Source organism: Scyliorhinus torazame, chromosome 3 (genome assembly GCF_047496885.1).
Source record: "Scyliorhinus torazame isolate Kashiwa2021f chromosome 3, sScyTor2.1, whole genome shotgun sequence".
Taxonomy (NCBI): Eukaryota; Metazoa; Chordata; class Chondrichthyes; order Carcharhiniformes; family Scyliorhinidae; genus Scyliorhinus; species Scyliorhinus torazame.
This window is the reverse complement of record NC_092709.1, coordinates 185329774-185348442: the sequence shown is the minus strand read 5'-3', so window position 1 is coordinate 185348442 and position 18669 is coordinate 185329774. Positions and strand designations below refer to the sequence as shown.

The 18669-nt window shown below is 45.8% G+C and overlaps 1 protein-coding gene across 2 annotated transcripts in view; it reads right to left on the bottom strand.

Annotated features, from left to right (window-relative positions):
* Nucleotides 1-7785: 7785 nt before the first annotated feature.
* fam114a1 (family with sequence similarity 114 member A1) overlaps nucleotides 7786-18669 on the bottom strand; it is a 65820-nt gene continuing 54936 nt past the window's right edge. For both annotated transcript variants that reach the window (XM_072496573.1, XM_072496574.1), the window contains exons 13-14: nucleotides 14098-14151; nucleotides 7786-11164 (exon numbers count right to left, since the gene is read on the bottom strand). In XM_072496573.1, coding sequence (XP_072352674.1) covers nucleotides 11063-11164; nucleotides 14098-14151 — 156 coding nt within the window. In that variant the 3' untranslated portion in view covers nucleotides 7786-11062. The remainder of the gene's footprint in view (nucleotides 11165-14097; nucleotides 14152-18669) is intronic.

The following is an 18669-nucleotide window of genomic DNA, read 5'->3' as shown; positions in this document are numbered from 1 at the left end:
TCCTGACTTAAAATGGAGAACCGCAAAGACTGAAGGGAAATTCAGCCAACACAGGCAAAGACTAGCAAGTGAAGAAATCATGTTTATTGAAACTTGCAAAAACCAGACAGCGCTGAAACCAGCAGCAATCTGCATAGTAATGAGCGATTCCAAGGCAGAATTGCAACACTTAAGGTGAATAAAGCCAAGCCAGACTCCTCGGTGCCAGCAGGAGCCAAGACAAAGGAAGGCCAACAGACATTTAGGGACCGCCCAGCGATCAGGGAACAACTCCAGCATTGGAGAAATCGATCCAAGTGATCGGAACGTAGTCCAATCATTTGGAGCCAGGTACGGGATCCGCCCCGAAGGGTGGGAAGCCCCTGGGGACTATAAAGTAAAGCCCCCAAGTTCAAATTGTCCTTCATGGCAGGGTCACTCAACAACACGAATCAACCCGAGAGTGAACTGCCCAAGCGGCCACATCAACCAAGTAAGTCTCCAGTCAACGCTCGCTATGAGATAGGCACTCCTAGCTACCAGTCCATACCAGCTTTTGAATCCTGCAGACTCAGATCGAATGAAAGGCCATTTGTTCCCCTGACCTGGTGGGCCAATTCTGAAGCCAACTAAAAGTTAGCAACAGCAGCACGGTAGCACAAGTGGATAGCACTGTGGTTTCAAAGCGCCAGGGTCCCAGGTTCGATTCCCCGCTGGGTCACTGTCTGTGTGGAGTCTGCACGTTCTCCCTGTGTCTGCGTGGGTTTCCTCCGGGTGCTCCGGTTTCCTCCCACAGTCCAAAGATGTGCAGGTTAGGTGGATTGGCTATGCTAAATTGCACTTAGTGTCCAAAAAGGTTAGGTGGGGTTATTGGGTTGGGATAGGGAGGAAGTGAGGGCTTAAGTGGATCGGTGCAGACTCGATGGGCCGAATGGCCTCCTTCTGCACTGTATGTTCTATGTTCTAGATACAGGAGGACCGTTCAAAGCCCATCAAAGGGGCTGTGACACCCCTGAAGGACTCAATGGAGAGGGTGGAAAAGTGTCTGGAGTCACAGGGGTCACAGATCTGAGAAATGGAGAGGGTGATGTTGGACCAGTGATTGGGTGGTGGCATTGGAGGTGGAGGTGGGGGTCTTCGGAGATCTTTGCCAGTTGCTGAGAGTAAGGTGGAAGAGCAAGAGAATAGGTTGAGAAGGTAGACCCTGAGCATCGTTGCCCTGCCTGGAGTGGAAGGCACGAGTGCAACGAGGTATGTTTCGAGGATGTTGGCTGGGCTGGTGGTGGAGCTGGACATGGTACGAGAGTGCACAGGTCTCCAAGACAGAAGCCAAACACGGTGATTGTAAGACTCCACAGGTTTGTGGAAAAAGAGATCCTGCAATGTGCTCGGGAGAAACGGAACTGTGAATGGGAGGGGAACAAGTTCCGAACATACCAGGACATTGCAGCTGAACTGGCAAAACGACACGCTGGATTTAACAGGACCAAGGCGGTCCTTTATCGACGGCAGATCAGGTTTGGTGTGCTCTACCCGGCAAAATTGTGGGTGACTTATGAAGGCCGGAATATTACTTTTGAGACCCCAGAAGCGGCCCATTAAAGAACACAAACTGAGGGAGAACTGAACTTTATTGGGAGATGGAGGAGCTGGCACTTTGGACTACGGAAGAAACGGGTAGAGTGGGGGACGGAGGGTTTCTTTTCCTCATAGGTGGAGGGTTTTTGTTGGGTCGACAATGTCTATCAAGTTTTTAAGGGGACAGCAGTGTCCCCCCACCCCCCATGCTGCCTGTGGCGATGTTTTTTTCCCCGGAGGAGGACCTGTGGTTTTGGAAGTGTCTTTGTTGGTGTGGGGGAGGGGGAGGTCCGGGAGAAGCCTTCTACACAGAACAAAGAGGCGAGGGTGGGAGGAAGGTGGGGGGTTAGTAGGAGGAGCCTTTGGGTATGAGTGGCCACTGGCATGTATTGCTGGTGAACGGAGGTGAGGTGAAGGAGGTGGCCGTGGGAGATGGCTGAGGGGCGGAGGGGGGTTGGGGGTGCAGGAGGGAGATGTGACGTGGCAGGTTTGGAAAAGAAGCATGGTTGGGCTATCTTGGATGGGCCCGGTACAGGGCAAAATTAGAGGGGGCAGAGCCGAAAGGGGAGGATGGCGGACAGTAGAGGGAAATGGAGGCGTAAGCCTCCGATTAGACTTATAACGTGGAACGTGCAAGGGCTCAATGGGCCCGTGAAAAAAAACTTGGTTCTTTGCGCACCTCAGGAGTTTGAAGGCGGGGGTCTTTCTGCAGGAGACGCACCTCTGCGTGAAGGGCCATGTTAGGTTGAGAAAGGGATTGATGGGTCAGGTATTTCACTCGGAGTTTGACTCGAAGCCGCGGGGGGGTGGCAATTTTGATAAGCAAAACTACAGGGTTCACGTGCAAAGAAAGTGAGGGACCCGGGATGTGTGCTGGCGAGTGGGGTATTGGACGGGATGCCGGTGGCGTTGGTGAATGTGTATGCACCGAATTGGGACAATGTGGGGTTTGTGAAGGGGCTGATGGCCACGCATTAGTTGATTATGGGAGGAGACTTTAATTGCGTGTTGGAGCCGAGGATGGTCACGCCCGGCCCCAGGTCAATGGGAAGGCTGCGGATGGTAAAAGAGCTGGGGGTTCATGGAAAGGATGGGCATGGTGGAGCCATAGCGTTTTAGAAACCCAGCGGGGAAGGAGTACTCCTTCTTCTTGCATGTTTACAGGGTATACTCCGGAATTGACTTTTTCATGGTGAGTCGGGAGGTGCTGGTAGGGGTGGAGGGAGCGGAGTGCGTTGGGATAGTAATTTCGGACCATGCGCCCCACTGGCTGGAGGTTTGAGTTAGATCGGGAGGAGAGCAGAGGCCAGAATGGAGGTTAGATTCAGGGTTGCTAGCAGATAGAGGGTTCTGTGATAAGATATGGTCAGTGATTAAGGAGTTGAATCAGACTGGGGAGGTTTCGGCGGCCACATTCTGGGAGGCACTGAAGGTGGTAGGCCGGTGGAGATTATCTTGTTCAAGGCACAGGCGGACAGGAAAAGGAAAGAGTACGAGTGTTTATTGGGCGAGATAGTCGAGGCGGACAGGGAGTATTCGAGGGTACCCACCACGGATGGATTGGCAAGAAGGAAAAAGCTATGGGGCAATTCGATAGGTTGACGACAGGAAGGGCAGTGGGGCAGCTGCGGAGAGCAAAGGGGAGGTACATTAGGGAGAAGGCAAGTCGTATGTTGGCGTACGGAGGCAGCGGCATCCAGGGAAATTTTGAGGGTACGGACAGAGACAGGGGAAGATAAATTAGGTGTTTAGGAATACTATAAGGAACTGTACAGGGCGGACCCAGGTGTGAAGAGGGGAAGATGGGGAGGTTTTTGGACGGGCTGGAGTTTTCGCAGCTGCAGGAAGAGAAGAGGAAGGCGCTAGAGGAGCCTTTGGGGCTGAGGGAGTTATTGGAAAGTATAAGGGGGATGAAGGGTCGGCACAGTAGCACAGTGGTTAGCACTGTTGCTTCACAGCGCCAGGGACCCAGGTTTGATTCCCAGCTTAGGTCACTGTCTGTTCGGAGCCTGCACTTTCTCCCGATGTCTGCGTGGGTTTCCTCCTGGTGCTCCGGTTTCCTCCCACAAGTCCCGAAAGACGTGCTTGTTAGGTGAATTGGACATTCTGAATTCTCCCTCAGTGTACCCGAACAGACACCGGAATGTGGCAACTAGGGGATTTTCACAGTAACTTCATTGCAGTGTTAATGTGAGCCTACTTGTGACATTAATAAAGATTATTATTATTGAAGTCGGGAAAGGCCCGGGGCCAGATGGTTGCCCGGCAGAATTTTCTAAGGAGTTCGCTATGGAACTGGCACCCCATCTGCTGGGGGCATTAAGGGAGTACCTGGAGAAAGGGGAGCTCCCGGAGACGATGACTGAGGCAACGATTACATTAATACCGAAGAAGGGGAAAGACAGTTAGAATGTGGGTCATACAGGCCCATATCACTGTGAAACATAGACGCAAAAGTACTGGCCAAGCTGGTGGCGGGGAGGATGGAAGGTTGTGTCCCGGGGGTGGTTGCGGAGGACCAAGCCGGTTTCCTAAAGGGCAGGCAACTCTCCAGTAATATAAGGCGATTGTTGAATGTGATTATGACCCCGTCGGGAGGACAGACGGTATGTACAGGAAGTGGCGAGAAGTGGGGCTGGTGAAGCGAGGTTCGCTGGAATACAGGAGCTGAAGGAGAGGGTAGAGCTCCCAAGAGGATGTGAGTTTAGATATTTACAGGTAAGGGACTTTGCACGGAAGGTCTGGAAAGGGCTCCTCAAGCTGCTGAAGTATGCCCTACTGGAGCGGTTGCTGCTCCCAGCCGTGGAAGGGGAGGATAGGATTGGGGACATAAAAGCAAATTACTGCGGATGCTGGAATCTGAAACGAAAGAGAAAATGCTGGAAAATCTCAGCAGGTCTGGCAGCATCTGTAGGGAGAGAAAAGAGCCGATGGTTCGAGTCCGCTGACTCTTTGTCAAAGGATTGGGGATATACATGGGTGGCCGGGAGAACAGGGGGGTGAGCAGGTTAAGATGAAGGAGAAATGGGAGGGGTATCTGGGAGGGGAGATGAACTGGGGAGTGAGGCACTACGCAGGGTAAACTCAACCTCCTTGTGTGTGAGGATGAGCCTGATACAGCTTAAGGTGGTACACAGGGTGCACATGACTCGGGTGAGGATGAGTGGGTTCTTCCAGGGAGTTGCAGATGAGTGCGAGAGGTGCGGGCGGGGGCCAGCAAACCACACACATATGTTCTAGGGCTGTGAGTAACTGTAGAGATACTGGGTGGGAGTGTTCGCGACACTAACAAAGATTGTGAGGGAGGAGGTCGGATCAGACGCTTTGGGTGGCGATATTTGGGATATCGGAGAAGCCGGAGCTGATGGAGGGGAGGAAGGCCGATGTCGTGGCTTTCAACTCTCTGATTGTCCGGTGAAGGATCTTATCGGAATGGCGGTCGGCAATGCTGCCGGGGGTGGTGGCCTGGCTCGGAGACTTAGATGACTTTCTCCGTTTAGAAAAAAAAATCAAATACGCATTAAGTGGTTCAGCATAGGGCTTTGAGGCAAGGTGGGGTCTGTTCGTGGCCATGTTCGAGGAGCTGTTTGTTGCAGGGTGGTGAAAATGGGGGAAAATATTGTACAGATTGTGTGATGGGGAGCATGTGCCCCGGACTGTTTATGTTTTGTAACTGTTTGAATAAGTTTGTAATAAGATTTTTAAAAATTTAAATGGGGAGGTGGACCTTCAGAAAGATTTCTGGTTTCAATTTATCTGTGTTTGGTGGGAGAGGGGTTGGTTGCAGTATGTTCCTCATGTGGTTGCAGCTTACAGAGAAGCCCCAGGAGCCATTTAGCAGCTCCAGGCAGTTAGGGCTCAGAGAAGTCCTGGTGAGTTGCGAAGATGGCATCTATTAAGTGGAAAACATTTCACATCATTATACCACGAGAAGCAAGGCAGGTTAATTTTATTTTCCCCAATTCCTTACTTCCTTCCCTGCAGAGGGAACTCCAGAATGTAGAAGTCATCTCTCTCTAGCCTCCAGGTCCCACTCCATAGCAAAAAAGGCAATTCAGCTGCAGCAGCTGGTTGGGATTGAACTATTTTGTGTGAAACAAATTCCACTAAATCAAACAAACTAAGGGACAAAATACAAGGGGCAGCCCCTTAAAGGGATACTGCCTTCAACAAAAACAAATGAAACTTAAAACATCAGAGAATATGTGGTTAAAGGGGTCAATAAGGCACCCGCATGGCAGGTTTGAATTTCTGCTAACCATAACCTTGTTCTATTATTTAAATCATCCCATTCACCAGATTTAAAGACCTTTGCACCTGTAGTGAAACGGAAGGGTTCACCCTGTAGAGCCATCAGAAACTCAGTGCACCATCTCTTCCTCTGGTGTAGTGGGGTGGGGGCAGCAGAGTAAGGGTTGCAATCATTTATGCTCTTACAGGTTCAGACAGCCCCATCCTGGTACGCCAATTAATTTTTGGGGGGGATTTATTGCTGTTCGTCTTCTCATGGTGATGAGGTTGCATTAGGCCTAGAATGAATGCACACCTGCAATCAGAAGCCATAAGTGCATCTAGCAGGGTTCCTGGGGTTTGCTGCAAAGGTTCTCCGTCTACACTACTGCTGGAACACAGTGAGGCTGGCAGATCCTTCCATTCAGAATTTGCTAATCGTTTTGAATGGGGCAGAAACTCAACCTATCTGCTTCTAACCACTTTCTAACAGTCTCTCCAAGGTTAGATTTGAGTTGCCATTACACAACAACATATACCCAATGTGATGTTTACAGATGTAGTTGCTGGGCAATCCTTACCTTAATGTATTAGTACCAACTATTGGTGAAACCTTAGACTCTCGGGGGAGGGGGGGGGGGGGGAATGACATTGGGTGGGGTGGCAGTGGCGCAGTGCTAGTTCCCTATCCAATGCTTCCGGTATTTTACCAGTGGCGGGGGACACATGGGCAGTCTGCTCACACCTCTGGTTCTGGAATATTGGGCCCAAGAGAGCCCCATGACTCAAGGTAAACCAACCACATGTTTCCCTCCTGGCCCTGTTGATCCTGGCTTCTCACCATTCAGGTTGGTGTCTGCCAGCCTGGCCCCCAATGAAACTCCTGGTTAACCTTTTCATCTGGCTCCATGGTATTGGGGACTCCTTGCAGTGACCAATGCTCCCGGTGGTGCTGCTGGAACTAGAGAGCTGTGGGACATTTAATGATTGCCTGGCAGTTCTAAGCAGCACAATGTTCTCCCAGACGGAGGAAGTCTTGCCCTGAAACAATTAGCAACTCAATAAGTTTGGGACAATTCGAGCAAATGGAAGTAGGCTCGTCCCAACTTTTAAGATGATGGGGAAGGGGGGGCGGGTTGGTGCATGGCCATAATGTAAAATCCAGTCCTACACGAGTGCATACATGAGTACATCTTAAAACAGACTTGGTAGATTGGTCAGTTTCAGTACTCCAGCACGGTACACCAGCAACACAGGTATATTTTTAAGCAGACTCTAAAACCTCAATTGTTCACATACTACATATATTTCATCCTTTTTTAAGTTAGGGGGGAGAAATTCTGTCTATTGTATTTGACATGGTGCAGTGCACATTAATGAAAGACCATATATCAAAATTTTCACCTTTCTAACGTTTATTCAAGACAAAATTATTAATAAGAAAAATGAAGATTAAATGCTAACCTAAATTTACCATAATAAGATAAATCCATTTGCTGGTTCGATTATTATTTTGGGTACAGAATGTTTCAACTCCAAACATTAAAAAACAATTCAATGCTTAATTTGTTTTCACTTTCAAACTATTGCCCCATATAAATTCCAAGACAATAGCCTCATACATATGAGATCTGTAATCTGGTATACAGAAGGGGGAGGGAGACTTTGTAAACCTCGGAATTCATATCACCACAGGAGTTACTGTTAATGACACTGGCGGCCAAATATTTGGGTTTGTATGCTGTTCTTTTGTCCACTACTTTAACTAACCTGTTTATTTTTAAATTGATTAGTGCATACCTTTTAAAAAAACAGACAACTGCCAATGTCAACAACAGTAATTTCAAGACTATTACTCTTCAGCAAACTTGAAAGTAGAACAATGGAGTTATCATTTATATTACACATAAATGTCGGTGCTGTTGCGAAAGGTTTAAATGGCGTACTCTTCCTGAATTCTTTTTTGCTTTTTGGATGAAGCACAAATGGAAAAGAAAACACTGAACAACCTGTGGATTATTTATTAGCCTTCAGATTTTAAGGTTAAACTTGGTTGAATCTGATACTGGCCCTACACAAGGCAAATTCCAGAATTAGGGTTAAACTAGAGAACATCTGGAAACATTAAGAATGGAGTACTGTAAGGCTGGAATAGTGTACATCCACTTTCAGTCACAGGGAGAAATTAAAATTGTTCTCTGTGCTAGTGAACAGTATTAACATAAAGCACAATCATATGGAATAACATTCAACAGGTAGGAGTAGCTGAGGATACAACTAATGGTACGTGTGAATACTTTTCAAGGAATGTGTTTCTTAATCACTTAGAAATATTTATTTGTCCCTTCCAAATTGGTTTTGATAATTAAGTTCACATAAATAAAGTTTTCTGATTTCAAAATATCTTTCATTTTAACCTACAAAAGGCACATCGATCACATGTATTTTGCTTTGTTTTTTTGACTAAATTCAAGAAAAAGTAAAACCTGAAAATCAGAACACCTATTTATTCTGTTGCTTTGAACAGGACTTGCATTTACTGAACAGCAATGGAATACACATCACTTGCAAATCATAGCAAATCTTCACATTTATGTTCATCTGAACTCGTGTTTTATCATTAAGACAGTTTAACATTTTGCACTCTGAATGCAATTTAAACAATAAATAATTCAGCTATCTAAATCAATAAGAATATGTATTAATGTATGTAATAATGTAGACCCAAAAGAGAGTCATAAGCCCTTCATGTTTTAAAACAAAACTCTCCTGGAGACATTTAGGCTCCTTGGATATGGTGACATGAGCACAAGCTGACCTCACTATCTGTCCAAATAGCCATTCCTCATCAGTAAGCCTTGGCAGCAAGTGATTGCTGGTTATCATTCACATGGAAGATTATTGCCAAACCTGATTGTGCCCTTGTCAAAGTTTACAGGCTCCAGAGTTACCAATGACGATGGGAAAAATAAATCTTGGCTGATTTTGTCTTCCCTAGCCCAGAGTGTTGAGGCCAACAGGAGCATTCCTACTCCAAGAGGTCAGAAGCTGAAGTTGGGACTTTTTGTTTGACACAGTTATGCTGCTTTTAGTTTCTGGCCATTAGCAAAATTGAGCGTTGCACTTAATTGGGTCACTAATGTATTTAGACAAATGAACTATCAGTCTTACAACGGGTTTCCTGAACTTTTTTGATGAATATTTTGCTTTGTCAATACAGCTACTTCAGAACACTAATCAGGTATTGTATTTAAACTTCCATTCATTTTTGTGAATACATTAACCAATGTAATAGCCAACATCATCAACGTGATTCGACTTTTGACAAAGAATAAGGGAATTAAATGTGAGCCAGTAACAAGGTCAGTCCAGTTTTCCCTCCTGGTCAGGTTTTGTTTTATAGTAGCTGTGCATCTCACAGAAAAATTAGATATGCACCCACATCTCATTAACATACGAAATAGGGCTTTACGCGCATGAAGTTAAAGGATTAGGTTTTTCATCTATTTAATATGACTAGACAAAAAACAAAATCTAGATAAATGTTTATTTATCTGCGCTGTACTGGAGCTGGATTAAACTCCAAATTTTTTGTTGGTCATTGTTAAATTAAAAACTCAAAATATGAAAAATACCAAAGGCGGAATTTTTCCTGCAAGCTTCTGAAACCCATTATCGGGTTCAAATGGGGCTCAGAAGCCCTCATTTGTGGAAACAGTCACTCCTTGCAATTTTCCTCTGGAGTAGTCAATTAATAGAAGGCGGGCTCGCTGTCCAATTAAGGACAATGGGCAGCCTCTCAAAGTTGAAGCACCAATCAGAGGTCTCCTGCTTGAAAGCAGCAGCAAGATGACATGACAGGGAAGTGAGGGAGAGGGTGCCCTAAAATGGAGGGGCCCTGTTTTTAAACCTCTGGGGAAACTAGAGGAGGAATGCAAAATCCATACCCTCGTCGTCCCCACCATCCCATCTCTGGGACCAATTCCATCTGCGTGCCAGCAGGAGTTCCTTTGAGCAGCGATGCATCCAAAAAGTGAGCACTCACCTGCAAGAATACCGCCTATTGGCAGGATGGAGCAGGGAAACTGGCAAGCCAGCCACAGGGCTACTTTAAATGTTCATCTGCTCCATTCATGATCAAATGGAGACTAAAAATTCAGTCCAGATCTTTGCCCACTCGTCTGAACTGCGGGAAGAATGTAATTTGGATTCCAAAATGGGGAATAGGCAAGTTTAGAATGCATGGTTAAAGTGTTAATAAAAATAGAAAAATATGATTGCATTTCCCCAGGATTGGTAATGCCACTGGGAGATAGGTAGATACCTTGGAAAACTGTCACTTTAATGCTAATTCTCATGAGTCTTACTCGTCTCTACTGAAGTTATGGTGGGAGGTGGAGACAGCCCTGTGGAAATCCAATGCTTATATATTTAACTGGGATGGCATTTAGTTTATTTTTGCCCACTTCAGTTCCGTGTGGATTATATTAATGGTAACTGTTTTAATTTCTATTCTGCACAAATCTTTTGTCAAAGAAATTCAAAAATCTACTACAGTAACATTTAACTTTCACACATTATTCATATCAGCATCTAAAGTATTGTAATGATTTTCCTGCAATCTTATAAATTATATTTTTGCATCCACATCCTGAATCAAAACATTATTTGCTTACAACATTAACTATGAAACTATTGCAGTGACATAAAAATATTAGTGATGATGTTTGTCTAGTGTTTAAGCTTACTAAAATAGAAAAGTGCAGCTTTGGTGACAAGGAACTGAATTTTTAAAAATTATTTCGAGGATTGTAGGCATCGCTGGCTAGGCCAGCATTTATTGCCCATTCCTTTTGGATGGCATGATTTAAATATGATCACAAAATAATTAAAAAAAACATTTTTGGATAAAAAGTCATTTGGAATTAATGTTAACATTTTGTAAAAGTTAATGCAGGAGTTGGATCTCCAGGTCCGTCAAGGAGTTAAGAAATTGGATATGTACAATATTAGCGATCATTGCTTCTAAAAGAGTATTGCACACCATGGAACACTATATTTATTTCACTGTGTTACTCAGGTCTTTCTAAGGCAATTGGTGTTTCAATTGGTCTTACAAAACAAACAGAAATCCTAGTAATGACTTTTCTATTGTCTTAGTGTATACCCTTCGTGAAGAATTAGGTTCCTGTTAGCTTTGTTGCAGGTTGTCTGAAATTCTACAACTCAAAAAGTAACAATGCTGAATGCAAAGGTAGTCCCACAATTCCTTCACTTATTTGGCTGCTTTGTTGATGTTGGAATGCATATGGCAAATCTGAAGAATTGGAAGTAGTAACTGAAATGCACCTTTGATGTAGGTGGTACTGTTGGAGCCCTGTAAAGAAGAACCCAAAACAAATTAGTTAATTTATTACTAACAGTCCTTTATAGATATACAAGTTTTTTGTTCATAACAAAAACAAATAAGAAATTTTCTCTACGTTTCAATTTATTGCCTTGTTTTCAAAAACGACTGACAAAGTGTGGGATTCTGTGAGCAGATAGTGTGACTTGTAAGTAGCAAAATTCTATCAGGTGTTTCGCAAACACATTTTCAGGATTAAAGTAACTAAATGGCAGAGTGAAGCATCATAACACAAGTAGTAGGGGTGGTGTAAATATCTTCAAAATCTATCCCATAGCGTTATACAGCTCACAACTGCTGGTTCAGTAAATAACATTCATTAGGGAATGTTGAGTTCTGCAGATAATTAATATTCTGTTTGAAATAAGTGATTTAAAAAGCCTATTTCAATTTACTTCCAGCTACCATTAAAGTTCTAGGACTGATTGTGTTTCCAAGTCATAAAAAAAGGGAGTGAGGCCTTGGCTCAACAGCACAACAAAAGATTTAAAATAATGAGAACATGCACTTTAAGAAATAAAAATGGAAAGCTGCAAATGATGGATATTTGAAATAAAGGGATAAAATACTGGACAACAATTGCAAAGGAAAGATGTGCTACGATGTTTTAAATACATAGCATACTTAGAACTGTAGGTTGGAAGCTAAGCAAGCATTTTAGGAAGGCTAGGGGGAAAAAAAGGCTACAAAGTTGACAGAAGAGACAATCAACATATACATCAATCACAGCAGGGACGTTGACCTGCATATTGAGAAAATATTTTCTTAATGCTGTGCAATGAGATTAAACAAATGGAAAGAGCATATGTAGTGTTTCAGGAAGGGAACTGTAGACACAAGGCTATCTTTCACACATACATTGTTGCCACCCAATTCAATGTCTCCACCACCCTTTTTCGGTCTTGAATGAGCCATAATCTACTCCAGCTAAATATGGAGAAGGCTGAAGTTACTAACTTTGGCCCTCACTACAAACCTTGCAATTTTGGTGGGGAAGGGACAATCATCTAGGATTGAACAAGACTATCACAACTTAGGCCATGGATTTTCATAGACTCTGAACAATTCCAGAATCCTTTAAAAACGGCAGGCAGGATTCCTGTCACTATTACAAGCACGCCCAATTTTCACTGGTGCAGGATAGATGTGTTGGTAGTTTGCCCAAATCCTGCACTCCCAACCTGGCCAGCTCCATTGTGAGGGGAGGTGTCTTTTAGATTTCCACAATCCGCATGCAGTTCATCCAACTTCTCCGTGACCCATGGTTCACGACCCCACAGAAGAGTTCTGAACCATAATTAGGATTCAAAACATTTAAAAAGGCGAGTTAAAAAGACCTTGCCCATAATCCCCTTTCGTTTCCATTCAAACTTAATGCCAACTGATGCCCTCTACCCACTCCCAGGACCACTCATCTCCATGCCAACCTATGGCCCTTCCATGCCCATTCATCCAGTATACACTGTGTCCAAAACCAATGAGCCATATAGTAGCAATAGCATCTGTGGAACTGCTCAGAAAAAACAACACCCATTCAAGATCCATTGGAAAAATGCAGCTGCAATCCGAGAAAAGTGTCAATCAGGGAGACTATTCAAGTATTAAGAGGATTAAAACACTGCATACCTCTTAAACCTTGTGCAAATAGTCCTCCTTACTAACATCTGGGCGCTTGTGCCAAAATTGAGAAAGCTGTCTCACATACTAGTCAAGTAATAGCCTGACAGTCATACTCACAGAATCAGACCTTAGACAATCCCAGATGCCAACATCACCATACCTAGGTATGGCCTATCCCACTGGCAGGTCAGACCCACCAGAGGTAGTATGCAGTGGGGAGGAAGATGCCCTGAGAGTTCGCACCATTGACTGGTGAGCGACTAAGACCTCACACTAACACTATATATCCTTTGAAACTATATATCGCTATCCTCGTGGCTATTTCTAAAATCTTAAATGCTGAAAAGAAATCCTTAAAATGGCTAAAACTGTGTCTGTCTGTGACCCCAGAACAAAAGAAGCTACTTCGCATTTTCGGAGATCTCACACCTCATTGTCCAAGAAGTTAACTAATGATTACCTGGAGACTAGCAGACATATTCAAATGGAACTACATCAAAGGACTTTGTATTTGATGACCCACCCTTCCCAGCGGAGAGGCAACATGTACTAAGACAATGGCCTCTCAAACACTCCTTTTAACCCATATTGGCAATCTTGAAGTCCAAGCTGAATTCCAGATCCAGGATAAACATCCTTTGTTGAAGATTTTGGGCTGAGGTATTGTCACATGACCTGAGCCTCTGGCTTGTTAAATAAGTTAAAAATGCCTTGCTGAGCTGCATAGCTAAATCTGCTGTTTAACATCTGACTCGCAGGCCATATCAAAGGAGGTCTGGCCCAGGCTTGACACCTGGCTCCATCTACCCTGTTTCTGTGGAAGTTCTGTACCATTGCCGACCAAACGTATTCATCTCTGCATGTCTTTCTCATCGTGTGAAGTCAACACACTGGAAAAGTGAATTATACATCATCGGGTTCCAATCTACCAACCTCTGTGAAAGAATACCTCATTTGGCTTTGATTCTGGACTATGGTACTCACATGAACCAATATTTATTTTATCTGTGCTCTCTGTACTATAAAACCTTATTTTCTCTATTCCTCTCTTTACTGTCTAAATGTGGAAGTGATGTTGCGACTCTCCTTTCACAACATGAGTGTGTGCGAATAAATTAGTAAACTAAAATAAATTTAAGAACAACTTTCCGTATTCTGAAAATTAAACTGGACATCTTGCTTAAACAAATGTTAATGGTCGGTGAGGTAAGTTATCCTGCTTAAAACAAAGAACTACATTAAGGAGCATTGTATCAGCCTTATTTAAAAAGTATAAAGCTCACCTCCAATAATATAGAATTTATCGGTGGATTTAAAACCTCTGCTTTCTTTTTAGCCTGTAGAAAATTACACAAAAGCAATTAAAACAAGCCAGCTGTATGTTACAATGAACCGACTGCGGATGCTTAAAATCTGGAATGAAAATAAAAAATGCTGGAGCTGCTCAACTAGTCAGACAGCATGTGTGGGGAGAAACAGAGTTATGGGCACAATTTAACAACCGCGTTGTGTCCGCCGAGGATCCGTGTGGGGCGGTTAGATCATGGGAGAGGCCCAAATTGGGGCCCGCCTTGGGTGCCGAGCAGTTTGTGATCTAACTGGCCCGCTCCAGTTGGCGGGATCTGGATCCCACCTAGGCGCAACGTGAAGCTAATTGAAGGCCAATTAAGGGCAATCGCCGTCTCATTAGCCAGATGGAAGCCCAATCTAGCGGCCACCCGTGATCTAACCGGCTCCAGTGAGAGGTTGCGCAGGCACAATTAGTACTAGTCCACACAAAAATCCAAGAATCCCTAAAACAACACTGCAAAGGAGAAGAAGCATGGGAGCCCTGGCCCTCTTGAACTTGCAATACTATCACTGGGCAGCCATGGCCGAGAGAGTGAGAGGATTGGTGAAGGAACCAAACATGGAACGGGTGAGGATGGAGGAGTCCTCCTGCACAGGAGTGACCTTCCAAGCCCTCGCCACGACTGCACTCCCATCCCCGCTGGCAAAACACTGAACCAGCCCAGTGGTAGTAGCAACACTGAGAACCGAGAACCAGATGAGGCAGCACTTTGGTCTGACCGAGGTGTTCATCATGGCCCACATCTGCGGCAACTACAGGTTTCCACAAGCCATGCCAGACTCCACCTTTAAGAGGTAGAGACAAGACGGTGGGATACTAGCGATTAAGAACTTTGACACAGGTGACAGCCTTACGACCTTAGAAAAGCAGACGGAGAGACAGGAACTACCGAAACGGACAGAAACTCCAACATTTACAAATCAAAAACTTTCTCCGCAAGGAGACGACGAGGTACCCAGGGCCCCGAGAGACTCAATGTTGGAGGAGTTACTGGACAGGGCAGTCTGGAAAAGAGGAACTGCGGGGACATATACTGTCGACTCTTAGAAAGGACACGCTCCCCACTGGACGGAACAAGGGAGAAATGGGGGGAAGAGTTAGGGACGGAAGTAGAGTGAGGACTCTGGAGCGAATACTGAACAGGGCGAACCTGTTGCAAAGCTAAGCCTCATGCAGCTTAAAGTGGTGTACAGAGCACACCTGACAAAAACCTGAATGAGCAAGTTCTTCCCGGAGGTGGAGGACAAATATGAACGATGCCAGGGAGGTCCGGCCAACCATACGCACATGTTGTGGGCCTGCCCCAGACTGGTCAGGTTCTAGACAGCCTTCTTCGAGGCAATGTCCAAGGTTGTGGGGCGAGGGTGGAACTGTCCCCGAGAGTTGCAGTCTTCAGGGTATCGGAACTGCCAGATCATCATATGGGGAAGAGGGCCAATGCCCTTGCCTTTGTTTCCCTAATCACCCCCCGGAGAATCATGCTCGGCTAGCAATTAGCAACACCACCCACAGCCGCAGACTGGCTGGCAGACCTATCGTAACTTCTCCATCTGGAGAATATCAAGTACACCATCTGAGAGTCGGAAGATGGTTTCCACAAAGTGTTGGGGCCATTCATCAGCCTGTTCCAAGACCTGCTCAGAGGCAAGAACTAATAGAAAGGGGAGGGGGGGGGGAATGCAAGGGAGCCACAAGGGTCACAGAAAGCAGACAGGAACAAGGTGGGGCAACATTGTGGTGGGAGGAGGAGGGGGAGAAGATCCAAGGAAAACGGCAAAGAGGAGCCCAGGGAGAGACCTACGCAAAGCCGGAAGAATAAAACAAACACCAAACAAACCATCCACGGTTGAAAAAAGGGTCTAGGATAGGACCCGGAGACAGCAGAAAAGGGGAGATGAGGGGGGTGCCAAAAAGGAACAACATGTAAATTATCATTGTTCCATTCATTTCCTGTACTGTGTAAAAAATGCAAACTTTAATAAAAATATATTTTTTTAAAGTACTGGCCCACACAAATGTGGACCAAGCGCATTCGACAAGGTGCCGCACAAGGTGCTGCATAAGATAAAGGTGCATGGTGTTGTGGCTAATGTATTAGCATGGATAGAGGATTGGTTAACTAACAGAAAGCAAAGAGTGGGAATAAATGGGTGTTTTTCTGGTTGGCGATCATTGGCTAGGGGTGTGCCTCACTAGCACCCTATACAGGTGCAACATAATCTCCCTGTTTTTAAACTGCATCCCTCTTGCAATGAAGGACAACATTCCATTTGCCCTTCTAATTATGGTAGCATAGTGGTTAGCACTGTTGCTTCACAGCGCCAGGGTCCCAGGTTCGATTCCCCGTTGGGTCACTGTCTGTGCGGAGTCTGCACGTTCTCCCCGTGTCTGCGTGGGTTTTCTCCGGGTGCTCCGGTTTCCTCCCACAAGTCCCGGAAGACGTGCTGTTAGGTCATTTGGACATTCGGAATTCTCCCTCAGTGTACCCGACCAGGTGTCGGAGTGTGGCGATTCGGGGATTTTCACAGTAACTTCACTGCAGTGTTAATGTAAGCCTACTTGTGACAATAATAAAGATTATTATTATAAGTAGATTCACTAAGGTTGATTCTGAAGTGGAGAGGATTGGCTTACGAGGAGTGACTGGGTAGGCTGGGACTATACTCATCGGAATTTAGAAGAATGAGGGGGCATTTTATAGAAACACGGTAGCACAGTGGTGAGCAATGTTGCTTCACAACAGGGTCCCAGGTTCGATTCCCAGCTTGGGTCACTGTCTGTGTGGAGTCTGCACATTCTCCTCGGGATGCTCCAGTTTCCTCCCACAAGTCCCGAAAGACGTGCTGTTAGGTTAATTGGACATTCTGAATTCTCCCTCTGTGTGCCCGAACAGGCGCCGGAATGTGACGACTAGGGACTTTTCATAGTAACTTCATTGCAGTGTTAATGTAAGCCTACTTGTGACAATAAAGATTAGTGTTATTATTATATTTATGAAGGGAATAGATAAGATAGAAGCAGGGAGGTTGTTTCTCCTGGCGGGTGAAACTAGAACTATGGGGCATAGCCTCAAAATAAGGGGGAGCACATTTAGGACTGAGTTCAGGAGGAAGTTCTTCACCCAAAGGGTTGTGAATCTGTGGAATTCCCTGCCCAGTGAAGCAGTTGAGGCTACCTCGTTAAATGTTTTCAAGGCAAAGATAGATAGATTTTTGAACAGGAATTAAGGGTTATGGTGAGCGGGCGGGTAAGTGGCTTTGAGTCCCCAAAAAGATCAGCCATGATCTTATAGAATGGCGGAGCAGGCTCGAGGGGCCAGATGGCCTATTCCTGCACCAGTTCTTATGTTCTTATGTTATGTCAGGGCCACTAGAGACCCCTGGTGGTAAGGGACAGGGCGACATACTAGCTCTCCCTCTGGCACCCAGACTCCTTGGCACTGTTAGGCTGGCACCCAGGCACCACCACACTGTGTGTGTTTAAATTGCGGGTTTGCCCATGTCCATAAGGTGTACTCCCGGATAGATTTCTTTGTTTTGGGAAGGTCACTGATTTCCAGGGTGGAAGGAACTGAGTACTCAGCCGTAGCTGTTTCAGATCATGCCCCACACTGGGTGGACCTGGAACTAGGAGAGGAGAGGGAGCAGCGTCCACTCTGGCGACTGGATGTGGGATTATTGGCGGATGAGGGAGTCTGCGGAAGGGTGCGGGGATGTATCGAAAGATACCTGGAGGCCAACGACGACGGGGAGGTCCGAGTAGGAGTAGTATGGGAAGCACTAAAAGCGGTGGTCAGGGGAGAGTTAATCTCCATCAGGGCTCACAAGGGGAAAACGGAGGCCAAAGAAAGGGAAAGACTACTGGGGGAGAATTTGAGAGTAGATAAAAAATATGCGGAGGCCCCGGATGAAGAACTATACAGGGAGAGGCGACGACTCCAGACGGAGTTCGATCTGCTCACCACAGGGAGGGCAGAGGCACAGTGGAGGAAGGCACAGGGGATGAGATATGAATATAGGGAAAAGGCGAGTCGCCTGTTGGCCCACCAGCTGCGAAGGAGATAGGGGGAGTTAGGGATGAAACGGGAGCCACGGTGCGGAGAGCAGGGAAGATAAACGAGGTGTTTGAGACCTTTTACAAGAGGCTATATAGGTCCCAACCCCCGGAGGGAAAAGAGGGGATGCAGCAGTTTCTGGACCAACTAAGGTTCCCGAAGGTGGAGGAGCAGGAGGTGGCAGGCCTGGGGGCGCCAATTGGGGTGGACGAGGTGACCAAAGGGCTGGGGAACATGCAGGCAGGGAAGGCCCCGGAACCAGATGGGTTCCCGGTGGAATTCTATAGAAAATATGTGGACTTGTTGGCCCCGCTGCTGGTAAGAACCTTTAATGAGGCCAGAGAAGGGGGGACCCTACCCCCGACAATGTCGGAGGCGACAATATCACTAATCTTGAAGCGAGATAAAGATCCGCTGCAGTGCGGGTCCTATAGGCCTATCTCATTGCTA